Source organism: Pelmatolapia mariae, linkage group LG16_19 (assembly GCF_036321145.2).
Source record: "Pelmatolapia mariae isolate MD_Pm_ZW linkage group LG16_19, Pm_UMD_F_2, whole genome shotgun sequence".
NCBI lineage: Eukaryota > Metazoa > Chordata > Actinopteri > Cichliformes > Cichlidae > Pelmatolapia > Pelmatolapia mariae.
The window spans coordinates 1,162,141-1,188,455 of NC_086241.1; the positions used below are offsets into that span (position 1 = coordinate 1,162,141).

General features: G+C 43.1%; 1 protein-coding gene across 1 annotated transcript; it reads left to right on the top strand.

Moving 5' to 3' along the window:
- The first annotated feature begins 21,220 nt into the window (after positions 1-21,220).
- Positions 21,221-22,872, top strand: LOC134646362 (ICOS ligand-like). Its single transcript, XM_063500234.1, has 5 exons — positions 21,221-21,468; positions 21,549-21,839; positions 21,933-21,974; positions 22,429-22,521; positions 22,775-22,872. The coding sequence occupies exons 1-5, from the start codon at positions 21,252-21,254 to the stop codon at positions 22,870-22,872; spliced, it is 741 nt and encodes a 246-aa protein (XP_063356304.1). The 5' UTR covers positions 21,221-21,251.
- Positions 22,873-26,315: the final 3,443 nt, after the last annotated feature.

The window sequence follows — 26,315 nt, forward strand, 5'->3', positions numbered from 1 at the left end:
TACACTGTGTCGGAGTCAAAGGGACTGCATTGGAGTGGTTTAAATCTGACCTGTCCAACCAAAGTTTTTCTGTTAGATTGGGGGATACATAATCCTCAAAGACCCCACTGTCTTGTGGGGTCCCCCTGGGGTCCATTCTTGGCCCAGTTCTTTTTTCAGGTTACATGCTCCCTCGGGTTCAGTTTTTTAAAAACCTGGCATCTCATCCATTGTTATGCAGACGACTCACAGATTTACCTGCGACTGAAACGTAAATCTGTGAATCCTCTGAACGTTCTTAACTTTAATGAACAGAAAACAGAGGTGATTGTGTTTGGTCCCTGTGACCACTGCGACTTCGGCCCCTTAGAAATGTATGAAAAACCCTTTGTGAGGAACTTAGAGTCAAAAATCACTCCTAACGTTTGATAAACAGATAAACGCTGTAATCAAGTCCAGTTTCTTTCATACTCGGCTACTTGCTAAAGTGAAGCCATTTCTCTGTTTCAAAGACTTAGAGAGCTATCCATGCCTTCATTTCATCTCGCCCCGACGACTGTAATACTCTTTACTCTGGTGTTAGTCTGTCAACCAGTTAGCCGTCTGCAGCTGGTCCAAAACGCTGAGGCACAGTTACTAACTGGCACATGCAAGCGAGAGCACATATCTCCCATACTGGCATCCTTACACTGGCTGCCAGTTAGTTTTTAAGATTTTATTATTTGTTTTTGCACAGGTTAGCACCCTCATACCTTCCTGATCTTTTAAATTGGTACACTCCTGCAAGATCGCTGAGGTCTGCGGACCAAAGCTGTCCAGAGGTCCAGATTAAATCACAGAGGAGATCGGGTCTAGGCTGGGACTGCTCCTTCACATCAGGACCTCCACATTGGACACTTTCAAACCCGTCTGAAAACCCACTTTTATTCCTTGTACTACTTTTATTTATCTTATTTCTTACTCAAATCTTCAAATTTTATGGTTCTTTTTCTTAACTTTTATCATGTCTTCCTATGTTTTTATCTCTTTTGCTTATGTTAAATGTACAGCACCTTTGTCAACAGTGGTTGTTTTAAATGTGCTAAATAAATACATTTGACTAATATAAATTACTGTATTATTACTGTTCTTTAGATTTCAGGCTGATCAAACAAAAGTTTAAATAAGAAAATAAAGAATTTTGTATTAAAATACTAATTTTTTGATGAAATTTGGCCACACTCTGATGTTTTTATATCTGAAGGACTGAAATATTATCATATCATCAAATTACAATCAATCGACCATCAGCTTGGCAGTTTGACTCACAGCTTTTATTCTTTGCTTGTTTGCTTACAGGTGGAAGGTAGAAATTTAAGGATATTCCTGTGATAAATGTCACAGCCCATGTTTAATGCAGTTAATGTAGCTTATTAGGGCAAACCCCATAAACAGTATTTGCCTCTCATGCCTCGCCATCACACCTTTTTGCACTATGATGTTCTTGTTTAGTTTAGTTTAGGCTTCAGTGTGTTCTCTTTGAGTTCTCCATGTTTCCCTGTTTAGGTTTCTCCCATCTCAGTGTCTGCCCACGATGTTGGTCAGTGTCGTGTCTTCAGTGTGCGAGTTTACATGTCTCCTGTGTTTAAGTGTCCCTCACCCTTTGTGTGTTTCAGTGATGTCTTTGTCTCCCTCCGTGTCCCTCTCACTCGCTCTGTCTCGTCTACTCCTCTTGTTTCCCATCCCATCTGCAGGCGAGTTCTCCCTATCCATCCCTTTCTCTGTATTTGATGCTTAGTTTTGTCCATGTCTCTTCTGCAGTGTCTATTTCCCTATCCCCATGTCAGGTCTGTGTGCCTTAGTCTGCGTGTTTCCTGTTTTACTTTGACAGTCTCGCATCTCATGTTCAGTGTGTTCAGGTTGCTTCCTGCTGTCTTATCATTATGTTTATTTTGTCCCAGCTGTGTTTCCCGTGTGTTTCCTTTTCCCTCGTCACCCTCGTGTGTATTTATGGGTTTAGCTGTCATGCATTTAGTATTAGGTCGTCTGTTACGTTCACGCCATGTTTCCACGCATCCACGGCACAGTGATGGCTAAATGACGCTTTCCAAAGCATTAAAGTTTGTATTGAAAAACGGTTTCTTACTGGAAGCTTTTCAACACAGTTCTCTTTGGTGACATCTGGTGGCCAAAATATGAAGAGCAGCTTGAATCTAGAGGTTATAATGAACTGCTTTGTTCTGATTGTCTGCTCTACAGAGCTGAGCCGACAGCTTCTGTTGATGTCGGGTTATTATGTATAAACATGTATACTTCGTGGGTGAAAAGGGCGATCGTGGCTCAAGAGTTGGGTGTTCGTCTTGTAATCGGAAGGTTGCCGGTTCGAGCCCCGGCTTGGACAGTCTCAGTCGTTGTGTCCTTGGCCAAGACACTTCACCTACCGCCTCCTGGTGATGGCCAGAGGGGCCGATGGCGCGATATGGCAGCCTCGCCTCTGTCAGTCTGCCCCAGGGCAGCTGTGGCTACAACTGTAGCTGCCTCCACCAGTGAATGAATAGTGGTATTGTAAAGCGCTTTGAGGGGTCCTGAAAAGCGCTATATAAATGCAATCCATTATTATGAAAAAATTACTTTACGTCTATTTTAATAATAAATAATTTAGATGAATAAACCTTCCTTGTTTAAACATGTGCCATGGTGTGTTCTCCTTCTGCTTGTGACTTCTTGATGTTTTTTATTAATAAAAAAAAGAAAATTACGCTGATGAACTGGTTTAGGAACAGGCAGACGTCCTGTCTTACTGGCTCCATGTTTCTAATCATGTCGCACACTGGTTCACTGTGTCTCGCACAAAATCACCAAAACACTGCACAAATCACACCAGTGAATCACTTTGTTATAAACCATTGAATCAGGTACTGACGCAGTGACGTGACGATTGATGCTTTGGACATGATTGATCACGTGACTCTGGTGAGACGAACCAAGCCTCGGTGTTTCTGAAGCAGTGTGTTGATTTTTTTTTTACACATGCGGCGGATTTTCATGTTTAGGCTTTTTCAAGTTTATTTTCTAGTTTTTCAAGTTTGGGTTTTGTTTGTTGTTGTATTGATGTGCAGAATTCTGACCACTGCAGTCATGACATTTCCACACTACTAAATATTTCACAGTCAACTGTTAGTGATATTATAACAAACCGAAATTGACTGGGAATGACAGTAGCTCAGCCATGATGTATTTGTGTTGGAGCAGACGGCTGAGTTTATTAAACTCCACCGAGACAGCAGTGACGCAAAACTGAAGGCTAGACCGTCCAATTTCACAGCCTCGCATTTCCGGCCTACCCAGCCTACGGAGGACCTGGCCCACGCAGACCACGAAGGCCGGGTCCTCGGCAGGATGCAGCCTATAAATCTGGACACCCCCCAAATGTTTGGGCAAATGTTTCCCCGGGGGTCTGGATACCATTTAAGGGTCATGGGTTTAGGGAGTGTGGGCAATCTCTGTGCATGGGGTTTTGGTGTTTTTTTAATAATAATTGTTAAGGTGTAAGGGTAAAATGTAAAATTTGTAATCAGATTAAAAATGGTCAAATGTATGTATATATTTATTTATTAAATGTGTATTGTAGAATTTTGGTGTAAGGTCAGAATTGGGAAAACTCCCCTGACAGTAAAATAATAACAGCTGAGAGTTGTCATTAGATACAGCTGAACCTAACCTGACATGGTGAGACAACGGGAAAGCAAAACACAGAAGACTGAACACGGGGCGAGGGACTGTCAAAGTAAAACAGGAACCAAGAGACATCCAAAGGCGCAACCTGCCATTAAATCCTCAGCCCTAGAGATAGTTAATTTTTCACAAAGATCAGTGCTAATGGCTTTAGCAATGCTATCCAAATGTTCCTGTACTGCTCTCCCTGGAGTTGAGCCCCAGTTGGAAACCTTTTTGGAGAAAATCAGGAGGATCAAAAGCCTCCGATCCGGACTGTACAGGAAGGAAACTTTGATAATGGACCCAAGCTTCCAACGTTTTGTGCTCTGATCTGTTAGTTATGTAATTTTTTTGTGATTTTTGTGAGTCATGTTCAGGGCAGAGTTTGTCAGGCATTTGTTCCTTGAAAGATTCAGCAGGAAGGAGTGCTGCTTTTGTTCTGGACTGTGGAATGACGGGTCAGATTTATCCACAGGGCTATCAGGACTGGACTGATAAACGATAAAGGCGCTACGCTGAGTAAATGCCTTTGAGCCATACAGAGTTGGGTTTGGTTACGTCTATATACAGTGGCTTGCAAAAGTATTCAGCCCCCTTGAACTTTTCCACATTTTGTCACATTACAGCCACAAACATGAATCAATGTTATTGGAATTCCACGTGAAAGACCAAAACAAAGTGGTGTACACGTGAGAAGTGGAACGAAAATCATACATGATTCCAAACATTTTTTACAAATAAATAACTGCAAAGTGGGGTGTGCGTAATTATTCAGCCCCCTGAGTCAATACTTTGTAGAACCACCTTTTGCTGCAGTTACAGCTGCCAGTCTTTTAGGGTATGTCTCTACCAGCTTTGCACATCTAGAGACTGAAATCCTTGCCCATTCTTCTTTGCAAAACAGCTCCAGCTCAGTCAGATTAGATGGACAGCATTTGTGAACAGCAGGTTTCAGATCTTGCCACAGATTCTGGATTGGATTTAGATCTGGACTTTGACTGGGCCATTCTAACACATGGATATGTTTTGTTTTAAACCATTCCATTGTTGCCCTGGCTTTATGTTTAGGGTCGTTGTGCTGCTGGAAGGTGAACCTCCGCCCCAGTCTCAAGTCTTTTGCAGACTCCAAGAGGTTTTCTTCCAAGATTGCCCTGTATTTGGCTCCATCCATCTTCCCATCAACTCTGACCAGCTTCCCTGTCCCTGCTGAAGAGAAGCACCCCCAGAGCATGATGCTGCCACCACCATATTTGACAGTGGGGATGGTGTGTTCAGAGTGATGTGCAGTGTTAGTTTTCCGCCACACATAGCGTTTTGCATTTTGGCCTCATCTGACCAGAGCACCTTCTTCCACATGTTTGCTGTGTCCCCCACATGGCTTGTGGCAAACTGCAAACGGGACTTCTTATGGTTTTCTGTTAACAATGGCTTTCTTCTTGCCACTCTTCCATAAAGGCCAACTTTGTGCAGTGCACGACTAATAGTTGTCCTATGGACAGATTCCCCCACCTGAGCTGTAGATCTCTGCAGCTCGTCCAGAGTCACCATGGGCCTCTTGGCTGCATTTCTGATCAGCGCTCTCCTTGTTCGGCCTGTGAGTTTAGGTGGACGGCCTTGTCTTGGTAGGTTTACAGTTGTGCCATACTCCTTACATTTCTGAATGATGGCTTGAACAATGCTCCGTGGGATGTTCAAGGCTTGGAAAATCTTTTTGTAGCCTAAGCCTGCTTTAAATTTCTCAATAACTTTATCCCTGACCTGTCTGGTGTCTAAATCCAATCGTGAATCTGTGGAAAGATCTGAAAACTGCTGTTCACAAACGCTGTCCATCTAATCTGACTGAGCTGGAGCTGTTTTGCAAAGAAGAATGGGCAAGGATTTCAGTCTCTAGATGTGCAAAGCTGGTAGAGACATACCCTAAAAGACTGGCAGCTGTAATTGCAGCAAAAGGTGGTTCTACAAAGTATTGACTCAGGGGGCTGAATAATTACGCACACCCCACTTTGCAGTTATTTATTTGTAAAAAATGTTTGGAATCATGTATGATTTTCGTTCCACTTCTCACGTGTACACCACTTTGTATTTGTCTTTCACGTGGAATTCCAATAACATTGATTCATGTTTGTGGCTGTAATGTGACAAAATGTGGGAAAGTTCAAGGCGGCCGAATACTTTTACAAGCCACTGTAAGCTTGTAAATGTGTCACCCTGTCCTTTGCTCTGTGGATTGCGTCAGGCGGGGGGCGCACCGAGATGGCTGCGTGTTAAGTCCAACTTTACCGAGCTCTCAGCGCCAAAATTTTACAAGAGACATACAGTTTTGTTTTTGTTTTTATCTTTGAAGAACCTTGGTAGAAAATCAGATTTTGATTTATTTGAGTTTTACTCTGTCGGCATTTTGAAGGGAACGTCTTAATAAGGCTGAAACAATACGTGTCCTACTTCTCGAGGAGTTATCGGCCTGCTTAGCTTGAAACAGTCAGAGCAGAGTAATGATTTTCTGTCACCAGTCATTCTGGTCTTATTACGGCAGGTACAGGGAGGGTTTGTGGGACAGTTTAAAGTATTTACACTTGGTTTGCCATTTTTCATTTGTATATGATTTTGATAAGCAGTGCTGAGGCAGAATGCTTGAGTGTAGGTTCCACAGCTTTACTCACTGTTGTTAAAGAAAACTGTTTTTACATTCAGCAAACATTTCTGTTTAATTACATGAATAAGAATAATAATAATAATAATAACAGTAGTAGTAGTTTTTTGTTAAAAATTGTGTTTAAATATAAATTTTGTTGTGAAAGTCCAAAGCCATAAACCTGATTAGTGGCCTGTTAAATGGTTAAAGTCTAGCTTGGCTTTATAGTTGAAAATAAAGTCATTTAGTTTGTTCTTCTACAGAATTCAGCTAAATCCCACAGCTGAATCTTCAGAAACATTTTGTTACATGTTACATCTTCAGAAACCATGTTACATGGTTCCCCATGTAACATATAAACCCTGCCATATGTTTTGTCTGGTCATTGTGCTTATTAGAAACTTTATATATTAGAAGTTAGCTTTTAACAAGCATGTAATGATTACATTTAAATTAGGTCTAGCAGGACAAGCACAGAGATGAGTCCACTGTCAGAGGCCATAAGAAGATCATTTGTAACCTTCACTAAAGCTGTTTCTGTGCTGTGATGAGCTCTGAAACCTGACTGAAACTCTTCAAATAAGCCATTCCTCTGCAGATGATCTGTTAGCTGTTTGACAACTACTCTTTCAAGGATGTTTGATATGAAAGGAAGGTTGGAGATTGGCCTATAATTAGCTAAGACTGCTGGGTCTAGAGATGCTTTTTAAGTAAAGGTTTAACTACAGCCAGCTTGAAGGCCTGTGGTACATAGCTGATTATTAGAGATAGGTTGATCATATTTAAGATTGAAGCATTAATTAATGGCAGGACTTCTTTGAGCAGTTTTGTAGGAATGGGGTCTAAAAGACATGTTGATGGTTTGGAGGAAGTAATTATTGAAGTTAACTCAGAAAGATCAATTGGAGAAAAAGAGTCTAAATGAATATCAAAGGTACTGAAAGTAGCTGTAGATAATATTACATCTGTGGGATGATTATTGGTAATTTTTTCTCTAATGATTAAAATTTTATTTGTGAAGAAGTTCATGAAGTCATTACTAGTTAACGTTAAAGTGTTGGTTGGCTCAACAGAGCTCTGACTGTTTGTCAGCCTGGCTACAGTGCTGAAGAGAAACCTGGGGTTGTTCTTATTTTCTTCAATCAATCAATTCTTCAATCAATCTTGACTTCCGGCGCCCCCCATGTGCGGCAGCCTGTTACAGCAGCTCTGCTCATTCTGAGTTTATTTCTTTCTTATCTTTCTTCTCGTAATTTTTTATAACTAACGTATTAGTAATTAGACTCTGCAACCATGTTCTACTGTTTTGTGCTAGTTCTTGTCGTTTTTCTTAGTTTTTTTCTACTTTTTTCACCCGTGTCTGGGGACCCAGAGCAGGGATCCTTTGTTTACAGTAAGGATCAGCTGTTAGCGCTGCGTCCCGCAGCGACACTGCCAGCGGACAGACCTGACATTCCCAGCGAGCTGAGGAGGAAAAGACGGGGGTGTCGTGCTGGGAAGGAGCGCCGTCGGCCGAGAAGGAGACGTTATCGACCATCTCTTCCTTCTGTAATTATTGGAAATGTACGATCTTTGCCCAATAAAATGGATGAGCTCACGTCGCTAACCTGGTCACAGAGGGAGTACCGGCAATGTAGCATCATGATGCTAACGGAGTCGTGGCTAACACCGCTAACTCCGGACACGAGCGTGACACTACCGGGATTCCAGCTGCTGCGAGTGGACAGGACGAGAGAGAGCGGTAAGAGGAAAGGAGGGGGACTGGCAGTGTTTGTGAATGACAGATGGTGTAACCCTGGGCACATCACTGTGAAAGAACAACTCTGCAGCAGAGACATTGAGCTGTTAGCCGTTAGCATGCGTCCGTACTACCTGCCCCGGGAATTCTCGCATGTTATCGCGATAACAGCGTATGTCCCCCCCTCGGCCAACGCGGATGCAGCCTGTGACACTCTCCACTCAGTGGTCAGCAGACTGCAAACACAATCTCCGAGAGCCCTCCTCATAATATCAGGGGACTTTAATCATGCCTCACTGGACTCCACACTGCCCACCTTCACCCAGTATGTGACCTGCCCAACCAGAGACAATAAAACACTGGACTTACTGTATGCCAATGCTGAAGAGGCATACAGTTCATCACCTCTCCCTCCCCTGGGCAGATCTGATCACAACCTGGTGCACCTTGTCCCTGTGTATGAGCCCTTAGTGCGCAGGGAGCCACCAGCCACCCGCACAGTACAGAGATGGTCGGAGGAGAGCGAGGAGGCTCTTAAGGTTTGTTTTAAGTCGACTGTGTGGGAGGTGATCTGTGACGACCACGGAGAGGACATCGACAGCCTTACTACATGCATTACGGACTATATTAATTTCTGTGTGGATAACACCGTACCTACCAGGACTGTACGGTGTTTCTCCAACAACAAACCTTGGATTACCCCAGAAATTAAAGCCGTCCTCAAGCAGAAGAGGAGGGCCTTCAAATCCAAAGACAAAGAGGAGTTGAAAAGGGTGCAGAGAGAGTTGAGGGGACTGATAAGGAATGGGAAGGACAGCTACAGGCAGAAGATGGAGAACCAGCTTCAGCAAAACAACGTTGGTGAAGTCTGGAGAGGCCTCAGAACCATCTCAGGCCACAAACATCAGAACTCTCTGCCTGGGAGGGATGTGAGGTGGGCAAATGAACTGAATCATTTCTTCAACAGATTTGATTCAGCCATGAGGCAGTCTCCAACATTGGCTGCAGACTCACCCACCCCCACTGCTGCTGTTCCACCTCTGACACCTCAGACACTTCACACCTCCTCTATTCACCCTGCTCACTCCTCCCCACCCCCAACAACAGCATCCAATACACAATCAACACAAGGCTCCAGACTGTCTCTCTCAACCACCCAGGTTAGGAGGGAACTGAGGAGGATTAAAGCCAAGAAGGCAGCGGGTCCAGATGGCATCAGTTCGAGGGTCGTCAGGTCCTGCGCGGACCAACTGTGTGGTGTGATGGAGCACCTCTTCAACCTGAGCCTGAGGCTGGGAAGAGTCCCACAGCTCTGGAAAACCTCCTGTGTTGTACCAGTGCCAAAGACTTCACGCCCCAAGGACCTCAACAGCTACAGGCCGGTGGCTCTGACATCCCACCTGATGAAGACCCTGGAGCGGCTGGTCCTGGCTCAGCTTCGGCGCCTTGTGAGCTCATCACTGGACCCACTTCAGTTTGCCTACCAGCCTGGCATTGGAGCGGATGATGCCGTCATTCACCTCCTACATCGCTCCCTCGCTCACCTGGAGACCGCTGGGAGCACTGTGAGAATCATGTTCTTTGATTTCTCCAGTGCCTTCAACACTATTCTTCCCTCGGTTCTGAAGGACAAGCTGGAGAACTCAGGAGTGGACCATCACCTCACTACCTGGATTTTGGACTACCTCACCGACCGACCACAGTATGTGAGGACTCAGGGCTGTGTGCCGGACAGGGTCGTCTGCAGTACGGGGGCCCCACAGGGAACGGTTCTGGCTCCGTTCCTCTTCACCATCTACACTGCAGACTTCTCCCACAACTCCACCCAGTGCTTCCTGCAGAAGTTCTCTGATGACTCTGCTATAGTCGGCCTCATCACTGATGGGGACGACAAGGAGTACAGAGGACTGACTCAGGACTTTGTGGACTGGTGCCAGCTGAACTACCTCCAGATCAATGCCAGTAAAACCAAGGAGCTGGTGGTAGACTTCCGCAGGCACAAACATCCTCCACTGCAACCACTGAACATCCAAGGTATGGACATTGAGACTGTGGACAGCTACAGTACCTTGGTGTTCATCTGAACAACAAACTGGACTGGACTCATAACTCAGACGCCCTCTACAGGAAAGGGCAGAGCAGACTGTACCTGCTGCGGAGACTCAGGTCGTTTGGAGTGGAGGGCCCACTCCTGAAGACCTTCTATGACTCTGTGGTGGCCTCAGCCATCTTTTATGGTGTGGTCTGCTGGGGTGGCAGCATCTCTGCTGGGGACAGGAAGAGACTGAACAGGCTGATCCGAAGGGCCAGCTCTGTTCTAGGATGCCCTCTGGACCCAGTGGAGGTGGTGAGTGACAGGAGAATGGTGGCTAAGCTGTCATCCCTGCTGGACAACATCTCCCACCCCATGCAGGAGACTCTGACAGCACTGAGCAGCTCCTTCAGTGGCAGGCTGCGGCACCCACGGTGTGGGACGGAGAGATTTCGCAGGTCTTTCCTCCCCACTGCTGTCAGACTCCACAACAAAGACTTTAACTGATCATACACACACATCCACACATGTGCAATAACACAAATGTGCAATAATCTTTCTGGCACCGTTGTATTTTTCACTCTGTTGTATATAGCATTTGTATTCTATTTTTATCCTATTGTATATTTTATTCTATTTTATTCTAGTGTATATAGTATTCTATTTTATTCTATTCTGTACAGTTGTGTACTGTATTTATTCTTATTTTATTTTATTCTAATCTTTGCTTCATAACTTTTGCACTGTCCACTTCCTGCTGTGACAAAACAAATTTCCCACGTGTGGGACTAATAAAGGTTATCTTATCTTATCTTATCTTAATCAGTGACGAATAGTAAGATGTTCTGGCTTTGCGGAGGGCTTTCTTATAAAGCAGCAAACAATTTCTCCAGGCTAAATGATGATCCTCTAAATTTGTGACACGCCATTTCCTCTCCAGCTTACGAGTTATCTGCTTTAGGCTACGTGTTTGAGAATTATACCACGGAGTCAGGTACTTCTGATTTGAGGCCTTAGTTTTCACAGGAGCTACAGTATCCAGAGTCGTACGTAGTGAGGAGGTAAAATTATTAACAAGATGATCGACCTCTGTTGGAGTAGCGTTCAGGTAGCTGCTCTGCTCTGTGTTGGTACAGGGCATTGAAGATGATAACAGTGGGTGGATTATATTCTTAAACTTAGTTACAGCACTTTCAGAAAGACATCTACTGTGATAAAGTCTACTCTCCACTGCTGTGTAATCAATTATTGTAAATGTAAATGTTATCAGGAAATGATCAGACAGCAGAGGGTTTTCAGGAAACACTGTTAAATGTTCAGTTTCTATGTCATATGTTAAAACAAGATCTAGAGTGTGATTAAAGTGGTGGGTGGGTTCTTTTACAGTTTGAGAGAAGCCAATTGAGTCTAATAACAGATTAAATGCCATGTTGAGGCTGTCATTTTTAGCATCTACATGGATGTCTTGTTGCATGCTCAGGAACTGACTTCCCAGCCCATTGTTCATTCAGTGGTGCTACTTTCAGTCATTGTGCTGTTTATAAGGTTGCAAACCTGCAGTCAACTGAGACTGACATCACTTGATGATGAAACGTTTCTCCTGCTGAAACGTCCAGATAAACAGAATCAACCGTTTGGCATCTACACAATTAGAATGACTCGGGGGTGTTGATTCATTAACTAACTAACATAATCATCCTGCTGCAACCAGCTTTCTGTAAGGCAGAGTAAATCGATTTGTTTATCAGTTATTAAGTCATGTACTAACAGAGACTTGGAGGAGAGAGACCTAATAATCCACATTTCACTATTTTACTCTTTGGTGCAGATGTGGATACTGTATTGTTCTTTCTTAGTGATTTTTTATGTTTAAGTCATTTTTTTTTCTATGTTTGGGAGCTGACACAGTCTCTATGGAGATGGGGGTTTGGGGGGATAATTTAAAAAATTATGGCTAATTTGAAAGTTTTTAATTAAATTGGCTATGCAGATAAGCTACACAAAAGCACCACTGTGTGTTGTAACAGGAGCAGGAAGTGAAACTGCAAAGACAGCCAACACCCTCCGGTTCCTCCTGCATGAGAGTGGTCATGGTTGAGATTACAATCTGTTCAGTGAAAGCTCAAACAGCCTGGTACCCTTTGAATCCAGTCTCATTCTTTCTCCTCTTTTCTACTTTGGTTTTCTTCTGTGGGAGGCAGACAGACTGACAGTGGTCCAACTGAAGAAGGTCAACAAATTGGAGCTGGGCTTGTCTGACTGAAGAAAGTAAGCTGGTGCTTTTTCTCCAGTTGCTCAGTTTGAATATTTTACCACCAAACTTTTTTGTTAACAGTGGGTCCAAACATCTTCAGGTTTTCCTCAGCACCGTTCATCTTTAGCATGCACATGTGGCTAAAGTTTGGTCTGTTATTAATGTCTTGCACGAGCCCAGTGATAAAGTAGTTGCTGCATGTCACAAAATTACACCAACGATTCATCGAATAAATTGAATAATTCTAAAAAATTCTAAACAAAATTCTCAACACTAATTCTTTACTTTGATGCTTCATTTAATGTCCGGCTCTGTAGCACGCCGTCATCACCATGTAAATACGGGCGTTTCATCCACATTTGTGACAGAAAACAGACCTGCAATAAATATCTAGGAGCGTGCTTCTGAATAAAAAGTATGACAACATAAAGCCCACACAGCCGTCAGCAGCAGTGAGGATGATGCTGTCATAGTTTAATGTGGAACCAGAGTCTGCATAATAAACACATGGTGAAGAGCAAAGAGGCGAGCCGGTGAGTTCAGGTGGGTGAAAGAAAACAAAACAGCAGCGCTGTTCCTGTGATCACCACTCAAACGTTACTGGTAAAAAGCTAGTGCGAGTCCTTCATCAAAGCACCCGATCAGTAAAGTCTTTGTGAGTGGAGGTCGCGTGTTCCCTCCGTGCCTGCGTGGGTTCTCTCCGGGCACTTCCTCCCACAGTCCAAAGACATGCAGTTAGTGGGGTTAGGGTAACTGGTAATTACCAGAGAGTGGTGGTGAGGGCGTGTCAGTATCAGTGTACATGTTTGCGTGTGTGTTAGTATGCATGTCCTGTGTTCAGCCTGAGAAAGTGTCCTTTCACCTGTTAGGCGAAGATCAACAGTCTGCAGCCTACACAGGTGGCCTTGAGGAATCGTGCAGGAGAGTCAGTTCGTTCTTGTTCTCTGGGAAGAATTGTTGTTATTCTCGTCGGCGTAATTACCAGTAACTGGTAAATAGGTGTGACTGTTTGTCTGTGTCTCTGTGTCACCCTTGTGACAGAATGGCAGCCCTATCGCCCTGTGGTAGCTGGGATAGGCTCCAGCTTTAGACAGTAAAAAAAACAATGAACAGGACCTTCTGTCACTTCAGTTTTTCTTTATTACTCAACCACTCTAGTGTAGCGTGCTGTGGGCAGGTCATTATTAGCAAGAGGTATCCTCTGATTCCTCTGATTACTTTTATTTTCTTCTTTTATTCTCAACCAATTTTTAATCCTCCGTCCTATATTGACACTGTTGGCAATGTTGAGAATAGATTTCTTAATATACATCAGAGTTAAAGAGAATATAGTTTGTGATTGCTTGCAACATTACAATATGGCGGTTAATGGGTATACAAAATAGAAAATAGGCCTGGGATGGGAACAAAGAACTGGGGTACAGGGCAGAAGGACAATCAACCCCCACCCCAGGGCAGGAAGCAAGAGTTACTGAGGGTGAGGGGCAGACAAAGGGCAAACGGACACTACCTAAAAAGGAGATGGGGGTCAGGGTGTCCGCACCATTGGCCACTGTACTAGTGTATTTCCATTGTGGGGGTGTTTACTGTAGGGGGGGAGGAGACCAGAGGTTATAACTGTAACTGTTGTGTGGAGCTCTTTAGATCAGCCTTTAGCACAGGACTGCAGAGGAATGCAGTGTGCTGATCTGCAGATGCATCTGTAAGAATAATGGGTAATAAAAGGATTGTGTGAAACATGGAAACATCTCAGCGTGATCTCTACCAGGACCAAAAGAATCGCAGAGACCGGCGTTGGGTTTCCCAGTATCTGGGTTTAGCTCTCGTTGACCGTCTGTTTTGGCTACGGTCTCCCACGGACTCGTTCACCTGGCTGTTTGGCTTACCGATATCTCCGTTTGCGATGTGGACTGGCAGGATCTGCGTACTCTTCGTGTGGGTTTGGATTTTCCTGTCATTGGTCTACCGTCCTGGCGCTGGGCTTTACCACTATACAGCTGCCGAGATTCTCCAACTCTGTTTCCATCTGGCTGCTCTACCGCCGGCGGTGCTTCATCTCCACCCAGATATCGCATTCCTCCCTCGCCGCAAGTATCCCCATCAGGGCTCTCGCCGAAACTTTCATTATGACCTCCAAAAGTTGATTCTGTTCATCTGGACGTAGCGTTTTGTGGGAGAAACGTTTTGTCACTCATCCAAGTGACTTCTTCAGTCTCAGCTGACTGCAGGTTTCCCCAAATCTTATAAACAGTACATTTGCATAATGACTGAAACCAGTCAATGGGCTTGGAGGGCAGTTCCTTAATCTTAAAGTCTGTATGGTTTACCGAAGATACATAAACAGGGTGCACCTTTAAGACCAATTGTCTGCATGATCAACTCTGTCGCCTATAACATCTCCAAGTTTCTGGCTTCGATCCTCAACCGGCTGCTGGGCAGCTCTGAACACCACATCCAGAACACCCTGGACTTTGTTGAGAAGGTGAGAGATGTCATCATGGAGGCAGATGAAACCATGGTCTCGTACGACGTTACATCTCTCTTCACTTGCATCCCAGTCACGGAAGCGTTGGAGGTAGTCCGTAAGAGATTACAGGATGACCCCAACCTCAGCAACAGGACCACTCTCAGCATCGACCAAGTGTGTTTGAACTGTGTCTTCATTCCACCTACTTCACATACAAGGGTCAGTTCTACAGGCAGAAACATGGGTGTGCCATGGGCTCCCCAGTTTCACCCATCGTGGCCAATTTGTACATGGAAGAAGTGGAAAAGAGGGCTTTGCTATCCTACCCTGGAACACCACCAAGCCATTGGTTCAGATATGTGGATGACTCCTGGGTGAAAATCAAATCTCAGGACGTACTACATTTCACGGATCACATTAACTCGGTGGACCGACACATCAAATTCACCAGGGAGGATATGAAAAGTGGCAGGTTAGCCTTCTTAGACTGTGAGATTTCCATCAGTAATGGGGGACATCTAAAAGCTGACGTGTACCGGAAACCTACACATATGGATCAGTATCTAAGGTTTGACTCTCATCATCCACTGGAGCACAAACTGGGTGTCATCAGGACGCTACAACACAGAGCGAACACCATCCCCACTGACACAGCGGCCAGGGAGGCAGAAGAACATCAAGAAGGCCCTGAGTAAATGTGGTTATCCCAGCTGGACTTTTGTCAAAGCTGGAAAGGCTCCTAAAGAAAGCTCCAGCCGATCCAGGAGAGAAGGACAACTGCTGCCCAAGCGAAAACCTGTAGTGATCCCGTACGTGACAGGATCGGAGCAGTTGAGATGCATTTTTTCTAAACACCGGGTTTCTGTGGCTTTTAAACCCCAAAACATGCTGCGCCAAAAACTGGTCCACCCCAAGGATCGGGTCCCCCGACACAAACAGAGTAACATAGTGTACGCTGTTAAGTGCAGGAGGATTGCCAGGATTTATACATCGGGGAAACCAAACAACCTCTAGCGAAGCGGATGGCACAACACAGAAGAACTACCTCGTCAGGCCAGGACTCTGCAGTCTATTTACACCTACAGGCCAGTGGACACTCTTTCAATGATGAGGATGTACACATCCTGGACAGGGAGGAACGCTGGTTTGAGGGCGGAGTCAAGGAGGCCATTTACGTGAAAAGGGAAAGACCATCTCTGAATGGAGGAGGGGGCCTAAGGGTACATCTGTCACTATCTTACAATGCTGTGATTGCAGCCATTCCCCAACTCTCTGTGAATGGTACTCATGGCCATTGATCAGTGTTCTTTGATTAGTGGGTTTTGGTCAGTGGTTGTTGATCAGTGGTCATGAGAATTTGCATAATTATGATGAAGGAACTGACCTCACAGCCCATTGTTCCTTCAGTGGGCTGGTTTCAGTCATTATGCAAATGTACTGTTTATAAGATTGAAACCTGCAGTCAGCTGAGACTGAAGACGTCAGCTGGATGCAGTGTTGGTCAAGTTACTTGAAAAAAGTAATCAATTACTAATTACTGATTACTTCCCCCAAAAAGTAATCCCGTTACTTTACTGATTACTTATTTTCAAAAGTAATTAATTACTTAGTTACTTAGTTACTTTTTAAAAACACGATTTACAACCTGAATAGGTGATAAAGAAATAGATCTTTCAGCCCAATTCTACTTTTTCTGCATAATCCATCATACAAAATGTAATCAAATGGAAACATCTCTTTTTAAAACGTTAAATCTTTTAACTTTATGCATCAAGCAAAAACTTAATTATATGCAACATTCTCTGACTGGAAGAAATTTGTTTAACATTTCAACACATTCCAGCACATTCCAGCACATAAAATAAAATATTTTTTTGTATTTACACTCAGTCTTTCAAATAGATGCGAGTAAAACACAGCAGAAAATAAATAAAATCAAAGACTCAGCGGTCCTGTTGCTCTATTTTCACCTATAAAGCAGGAGTGGGGCAGGCGGAGGTTTACCCTGGTGCAGGTGTGCCGCGGCAGTCAGTTGAAGAATCCGCGAGTTTCTCTGTGAATTTCCCATTACGTCGTAGCGCACTCGCTGCTTGCTTGGAAGTTTAGGGTTTTTTTCACTGTAAAAAGAAGTTTTCTTCCCACGCACAACGGACGCTAATGTTTTTGTAACTTTTTATGGAATCAAACTCAAAGTAAGGTCAGTACTTCCACGCTTTAAACGCTGCACACTCATACTCTCTCCCGCACTCGATATATTATCCATTGTTGATCTGCACACAGCTGTTGTCACGAACGTCGCACTCGCTTACGTCACTGTTATGAGACATTCTCGCAAAAAAAATCACAGTTTTAGTAACGCAGTAACGCAGCTTTCCTACAGGAAAGTAACGGTAATCTAATTACCGTTTTTGCAATAGTAATCCCTTACATTACTCGTTACTTGAAAAAAGTAATCAGATTACAGTAACGCATTACAAGTAACGCGTTACTGCCCATCTCTGCCTGAATGAGTGACGAAACGTTTCTCCCACTGAAAACATCCAGACGAACAGAATCAACTTTTGGAGATTACTTACCTGGATGATTGAGCATCAAGACGTTTCATCATGACAACTCTAAACCAATACAATCCTTCTGCTCCACCAGCGTCATTCCCCACGGAACTTCGACAGGACTTCTGACCACAGTGTTTTAGCCGGCCTGCCCAGGGCGGCTAACACTTTTGTTCAGTCTGACACCACCGATGTCATTCAAGGCTATCCATCTCTCGCCTTTATACCTCATTGACCTGGTTCAGATCACCATCCCTTCCCCCCGGTTAGCCACCGTGGGGCGCAGGGCTTTCTGCTGCTCTGTCCCCCGTCTTTGGAACTCCCTTCCTTCTGAGATAAGAAACATCACTTCCCTCCCTCTTTTTAAGTCCAGACTCAAAACTCACCTGTTCACATTAGTCTATTCCACATAAATTTTTCCATCCTGCTACTTTAATTTATTTTATTTATTTGCTCAATGTTTTATCCTTATTATTTTGTAAATTGTTATGTTTGTTGTTGTTATTGCTTGTGTACAGTGTCCTTGAGTGTTTTGAAAGGCGCTTTCTTAAATAAAATGTATTATTATAATTATCATTATTATTAGAAGAGATGTAAGATTTGTTTGATATGTAAGTACAAAACTCTTTTTCCAGTATCATATTTCCCAAATCCGTCCAGAGGGACAGATCGGAGTCTTTGGCCCTGGACCTAATGTTTGACATCCCTGATCATAACGTCTGTTTTCAGCAGCATCAAAGCACAGGGCAAAGTTCATAACGCTGATACATTTTTCTTCATTTTAAATGCTTACAGACACAAACTCACTAACTGCATACTTTAACACACAGACACACACACATGCACAAACACACACACAGCAAAATGACCTGATCCAGAAGAAAAGACTGTCAGAACTCTTTTTGCCTCCTATTATTGTCAGAAAGCTCTCAGGAAGGCTGTACAGAAGCATGATGGACCTGACCACAGCCACCCTCCTCTGGGGAACAGGAACCTACCAGCCACTAGCTGCTCCCACTTGAGGAGTGGGTATGGGTGCACAGGTAGGCGGTGTCGAGGCAGGCCTCACCGTAGAGACCGGCCACTCCCACGGGGAGCTGACAGACTTTCTCTTAGCTGCATCCGGTGCTTAGACCGGTCCTGCAGCTGGCCCCACTGGCTGGCCCCGTGGTGGTTCCGCCACGCCACACTCCTGGCTATCAGCACCACTGTAGATGCATGTTGGACCACATTGTCACACATTCAGCATACATGTCTTTATTTGCAGTTGCTGTACACTCCAATGCACTCGGCTGCAGCTTTGCAGCTGCCAGCCACACATCAACAACAACAACTACAACAGGACCCAGTACAGTCCCACAGGAAAGACCAAAGAGCTGTCATGTTATTTTGTCTCTTTCAAATAAAACCAACACTAAAATTAGAGACTGTTTGTTTCTCTGGAAGTGAACAAACTTACAAATTTAGCAGGAGGAAGTGAATTTCTCCCTCACTGTAATATCTGAATTCCCCCTCGCTCTGAGTTCACGAACTCCTTAAAGCATCGTTTTCCATACTGAGCTCAGTATTAATTTCTCTGCTCCATCACCAAGCAACACTGACCAACTGGAGTCCAGTTAACCAGTTAGACCCTGACTTTGGTTCAGTCTGATGACATGGTGCACCCCCCCCCCCCAGAGAATAAGGCACCTTTTCTTTTTTAAATTAAAATGAGAGGACACAAAGTTGACGTGCCAGTCTGTTCACATTGTTTGCATGAAGGAGTGGCTCCAACACTTCCTCTTATAGGGAGCGACTGAAACAGAAGCACAACAGTTTCTACAGTGTGTGATTAACAGACTTACTCCAGCAGGTAGGCAGAGTCCTTCTTGTTCTTTAACAGCTTGTACTACAGACGGTTGGAGGAACAGCAAACTTTTAGTAATCCAGAGTTTTGTCTCTCAGATTTTTATTTATTTACAAAAGAAAGAATTTAAAGTCAGGCAGTAATAGAGCAACAAAAACGTTGGCAGGAAACCCACAGAGGGAGCATTACCACCAACCTGGCATCCCAACACACACACACACACACACACACACACACACACACACACACACACACACACACACACACACACACACACACACACACACACCTAAGCTGCTTTTTCAGTGATTTAGTTATTGAACCTTAAAGCTCTAAAGTATTCTTTGACATTTTCAAGTGAAAAAAATAATCTGTTGGTGAAATCTGAAAAATGTAATTAAGGGTTAATAACAGCCTTATAACAACACCTACACCTGTTTCAGAGCGCTGACAGATTTAATGCAAGACAAATGAAGCAGATCAGAGTCGACATCTGTCTCGTAGCTGGAGATGGTGTCTGACCACAAAATCCCAGCAGTCGTAGTTTATCCGCCCTGAGAGGGCGGAGCGAGCGTGACGTAAGCGCGGTCATGTGCAGTGGCAGAAACGTCGTTCGCGTCAGGTGTGGCCAGGCAGCCGTGTCGAGACAAACCCAGTGAGCTTTCGTTCACGATGGCAAAGAAAAGTTTTTATTTCTTCTTTGGTAGGTGTGATTTTGACTTTATTGCACTTTTACTTTCATAAATCCGTCAGCGTGAAGCAGTGAGGTGATGATTCAGACATTCTGCTTGTGACCTTTCAGTGGCCTGGAGCTAGCTGCTGCTAAGAGGCTATAGCTTAAAAAAACGTGGTTATTGATAATTATTTATTTATTTATTATTAAATAATTAAATTATAACTTTGTTTGTTTGGTTGTTCTGTGTGTCAGTATGAGAGAAAGCTGTGACGTTTCCACAGCACTAAGCTGTGTGTGATAGTGGGAAGTACAGATGCATTAAAGCTTGGCGCTGCTTGTCTCTGCTTCTTAAAGTTACAGTTAACCAATCAAACACACATTCATTATTATTTTTTAACTTCTCATTTATTTTGTGTTCAATCGTGAAAATGAAATAATCATAAAACACGTCACTGATACTGATATACTGCAGTTCTCCGTGTACTTCTGTACTTTATACTATGATTTCTGAATGTTTCCACCACACTGTTAAATGAAAACTATTATTCATGGATGTTACCATGTTAACGGGTTTGTCATGTTGTACATGGGCGTAACTTTGTGCTGAGCATTGGGGGAGGGGGGGGGGGGGTGTTAAGATCTCTGTCTAAATAAATAAATAAATCTGGGTAAATTCCCAGATGATTAAACATGCAACTATTTTGATGATAATAACTGAAATGAGTAAAGAAAATCAACAGCCTACTTATGCAAGATAATTCATAATTTTATTGGGGGGCTTACATTGGATGGGTCTGATTATTGGTGGGGGGGGTCATAACCCCCTAGCCCCCCTGGAAATTACACCCCTGTGTTGTTACACATACATTACTGCACCATTACTAACTGGTGTTGCCTCATAAGCATTTGTGCACACATTATTACCTTCAGTTTCTGGTTTTTATCCAGTTACAAAAATGTCAACAGAACATGCTCATCTGAAATCGCTGTTCATACAGTGTCTTACTGGGTTGTTGCTTTAGAAATTAACGTATTATTTCCACATCGTTAGCGCCTTGTTTCCTCTGTATTGTCCCACTATTACCACGTTTGTTTTTAAAACTTTGTTATAATCTCCATTAATAGTTGGACGGCTGACAGGTTGCATGATTTCAGACTTCCAAAGGAGCGACTATGATGAATGGAGCTTATTGTTTCCCGTTCGTTCTGACTGAACCTTTGTCTGTTTCGTTGCAGCTCTCTGTGGGTTCCCACTGGTGGCAGTTTCCTCTGAAACTAATGGAACCAGAGGAGAGCCGTTACTCTGGCAGTGCACACTCAGCAAACAGTTTGATCCACAGAAAGTTGGCATTTACTGGCAGAACCAAAATAATAATGAAATGCTCCACTATTACAGAAATGGAAAGCAGGATTTGGAACATCAAAGCTTGTCATTTAAAAACAGAACCAAAATCTTTCCTGATCAGTTACAATCTGGAAACTTGTCCCTTATCATCGATCCGCTGATGCATGAAGACAACCTGAAGTCCCTTAAAGTCGTTTTCTACGCAGGAGAAATCAAGGACAAACTCTGCCAAACCATGGTTCATGTAGCAGGTTGGTATCTGCGTCATTTTACGGCACATCAAACTTGTTATCTTATATATGTCATTAATACATATTTACAATATTTACAGCTAATTTTAAGGAGCCAAACATCAAGATCAACCAAAAGAAGATGACAGCAACTTGCACAACACAGGGGGGCTTTCCTGAACCTGAACTGGCATGGATTTCCACCGACCATGAAGGACATGAACGTGCACTGGAACCACCTGATGTTCCGACCCTGCAGATCCACGAGGAGGAAGACGGCACCTACAGCGTCATCAGCACAGCCAACATCACGGGGTCAAAGACGGTGACCTGCAACGTTTACAACCCAACTTCTAACAAGACTGTGGGAGCAACTGCAGACCTGCCTGCAGGTACACATGGATTACATCACCATTAATCAGCATCCAGTCTCCCATGAAAGTGTGTCAATATCTCAAAACGCTGTGATTTCTGTCGCCTCACAGCTCCAAACCCTGAGTCCAAACAGGAGACAGATGAGGTCCCCGGTGAGTGCAGCACATTTACACTTTAAAACAACTTACACACCATGTGTGTTTAAAACGTGCTCTGCAGGAAAAGCAGCACATGTTAGCATATATCACACATACTACAGACTAATATGATTTATAGTATGAATTATGAATGATTGTTATTTATAGGCTAAACTGTAGTCAGTGACATGGAAACAATGAAACGACTTACAGATCAGATACAAGACAGTGAAACTCTAAGAGCTCCAAACCTGCATTGCTGAAATGAGCAGAGCTGCTGATCAGCTGCAGTTTTATTTGTTGTCCATTACTGTAACATCACAGCTAACTTACTTATACACACCAAATAAACTGAAGCTACTATTTATGATTTTACATTTATACTACATTTACGCTACATTCATGATCCATGCAGTCACAATAACTTTATGTTGCATTTGTGGGTGATGCACAATCTGCTTATTTACAGGTGAAGGTCTGCCTGTGGCTGCAACGGCTGGGATTGGAGTATTTATAGTACTCATAGTACTTGTAGTACTCGCAGCCTTTGGCTACAAGAAATGTAAGTAAGCTTCTGAATGTTGTTCTTTTACCGTTTTAGCAGATACAATTATCTGATTTCATGTCGAACAATAATTATGGACAGCTGATATTAATATGTAAACATCAAAATTTTAATTTATTACAAAAAATGTCGCGCACACGTTAAACAGAGTGCTCTTAGTGTCACAGCAGCATCATTAACACTGAACAAAAGTTGGCGAGCGCCCCCTGCTGTCCTGTTTTGTGACTGACACATTTTTCTTTTGTTCTAGATCACCAACAGAGACAACGGAGGCCAAACGGTCCTGAGCCGTCAGCTGCTTATCTTTCCAACGGTGCTTTGCTAGCAGAGAATGGAGGTGTGTGCTAGTGTTGTACAGGAAGGTGGCGCTGCACACGGACTGATCAGTACTGGCAGGACTTTGTCGGGGATACGTGTGTTAAACCAAACACTGCTGCTCTGCTGTATCTCAATGCAGGAACGTTGTCCTTCCATTTCAGGGGCAAACAGCCAAAGAGAAAGCTCAGGAGAAGCACAGCTCTGAGGTCAGCTCTCCTGCCATCGAGGCAGAATGACCACAAATGAAGCCTGCATTAAGATTCAGAGTGAGACCAAGACCAGAGACCAGACTTGCACCAAGACTCTAAAGACCAGCTTCATCTCTCTGGCATTATTTAATTTAGAGCTTCACAGGCTGTACCTCGTTATGCTCAGTATTTGTAATTCCTGCTTGAAACTGAGATTTCTGAGCTTTAACATTTCTCCCTCTGTGAAGATAAACTGAAGGATCTTCTTACTGTACTTAAGTAGAAGGTATCTGGACTTCAGTATTTATTTTTCTGACAACTTTTTACTGCCTACATGTTAACACTACTTTCTACTCCTTGACTTTTCAAAAGACACTCATTACTTTTGGTTCAACAGCATCATTTATAGTGTTTATACTCTGGGTTAAAGCGGGCGTACGTATGTCGTCGGCTTCTAGTTTCTACAGAAGAGGAAAGAGCATCAAGAATGTTTCTCCAACGTTTCTATCGGCTCAACAAACATCAGCAAACACACAAACTGTGTGTGTGCAGTTTGTCTCACAGTGTGTGCTAAAGCTAAAGGTCCAGCTGCTTTTTTCACAGGGAGAGAAAAGACAGAGAGCTAAGTTCACTCAGAGATGGAGGAAGATAAGAAAGACGGACAGGAGAGGAAGAGCTTAGACTTAATGTTTATATCCTTAACCACACATTTCTATGCAGTTACAACCTATAATTATCTGAGCTTAGTCCACAACAACATCGGCACATTTAATGTGAAATATTCTTTTACTCTCTTCACCTTAAAAACTATCCTAAAATATGATGACAGCATCCATCTCATCCTAAAATGACTAAACAGCCGATTCATGAACAAAATAACTGACAGACATTAAAATGTGAAGATTTGTAGTCAGTTTGTCCTCATGTAAACGTGTTCATGCACATTCAAGTGTTTTCTTCAAACAGGACACCTGACCAACAAACATGTAATAGTATTTGTACAGTAACAGTATCCAGAGTACTTTAGGTTCGAATCACTGCTGTGGCTGTTTTGGCTCAGCCAAACAGGTGTGGTTCACATCCATGTGTGTCCACTCATGATAAGGACACACAAGTAGTCCTGCATTCACTTCATCAATGAATCCGAGTGAACGTTTGTCCTGCATTAACTCTGTGGGGTCTTCACCTTACAGTAACACGTGTGTTTGTTAACTGATGCTATATGAATAAAAGTGAACTACAGGTGTTCCTGAAACGTGTCTTTATTAGAACAGGACGGACGGATGAGCACAGCCCTCTCAGCACAGGGCTGACACCACTTTGCCCCTTATAATAAATACAACACAAATATATTAGGACAGGTTACTAAACCAAGCTTACAGGTAAAAGGACATTTACTGAGCTGACCGTGTCAGCTCTTGCTTTTCAAGGACAGCGAGCAGCAAAGTACAGTTAGCAGTGTTTGTTCGGATGAAGACTTTAAACTGTAAACAGCAGCGCAGTGAACAAGGATCTGTGTCCACGAATCCTCAGCAGTCACAACACTTAAACATCATAGGTCAAAATGGTACCATGAACCAGATAAAGTCCTGAGTGCAGCCTTCAGTCTGCATCACGTTCCATCTGTGCTTTAACCTCCTAGGACCTGGCGTCCACATATGTGGACATCACATTTTGGGTTATTTAGACTAAAATACTCAATTTTGCTCTACAAGGGCCTGATATCCACTTAGGAGGACATTATACTGCTACTGTTCTATCAAAATTTTAAACGAATATCCTCATATGTGGCTCTCATTTTTCTTAGAAACAAAAATAAGGTTAAAAAAAAATCTGGTAATTCTTTGTTTTTACATTCCTCAGGTCCCAATGTCACCAAATATCAAAGAGAAATTAAAAATGCATGCTGTGAAAGAGTTCGGGTCTTAGGAGGTTAAAGACACTCAGCGTTTCCTTGGATTTTCACAGTAGTTCAGTTCATACAGGAAGTCGGGAGTTTTGCTCTTTCATCTCAGCCAATAAGACTAGTCGGAATTTATTCTCAGGAAAAAAAGAGGAACTAAAAGAAATTGTAAGAAGTTTGTTTTTTGCTGCTGCTGTTTATATTTAAGCTAAAAAAGAAATCGAATAAATTAAAAAATATATATCATTTATAATTTTCTAATAATACATGTAGAGTTGCATATCCATAACAGCATTCAGTGCAGGTTTAGAGTGTTTCATTTAGTGAAAGCTGTTGATCCACTTCTCAAATAATCTCTAAGGATCTGAAGGAAGACATGCAAATATCTCTGCTCATTATTAGGCTAAAAGCGTGATATAGACAATTTATATTTTAGCAGCATCCCCATAAGGCATATAACAGCCCTGCACACCAGCACAGTGCTTATATTATACTTCAATCAAGATATAGTTATGATTTAACCACATTAGCTCAATGAGGTCACAAAAATATCCCACATACCAGAAATGACATGCTCAGCACTACATAAATTACATTTTCAACAAAAGTTGGACTTCAGTCTGTTAACCACCAAATTAGTCTATCCTGGTCAGCTAGCTAAAAGTCTGTACTTTAGCAGCCTAAATCAGAGGCTAACATTAGCATTTGCTAGCATCAGCCAGGATAGTCTGAGGCTAAAACTAGAGTTTGTGTAACTTTGCCTGAAACCCTTTAAAGTGTACAGTAAAGGCAACCGTGGAGCCAGTGGCGGTCCTAGCCTGTTTGGCGCCCTGGGCGAACACTGCCTCTGGCGCCCCCCCCCCCCCCCCCCCCCCACACACACACACACACACACACACACATACACACATATGAAGAGAGAGAGTATGCATAGTATGCAACTAAACAGACATCATAATTCGTCATACAATGAGAACAGGACAAATCAACAATTGACACTGACTAATTAACATTATATTATTGTATATATTGTCTGGAGTTTAGTCTGCTACTGTTACTATTTTTACCATTTCTACTTGGAGGAACTGTAACCCACATAATTTCCTTAGGGATTAAGAAAGTATTCTGATTCTTAATGTTTTAGGATACATGACCTGCCATTATCCAATGACACATCTGCTTACCTGTATCTTTTGCTCGTTTCTCCTTGTAGGAGCCATAATTAAATGTATTGAATTTTAATGATCACTGGGTTTTCATTTGTTTGGTTGCTATGGTGATGTGTAACGGGAGTCACGTGGGTGCTAGCGGTGACATTAAGAGGGCGTTGTCAGTCTGTCTTTCACTGGTTTGATTTTGACAGAGAGGAGGGCTGGGTAGCC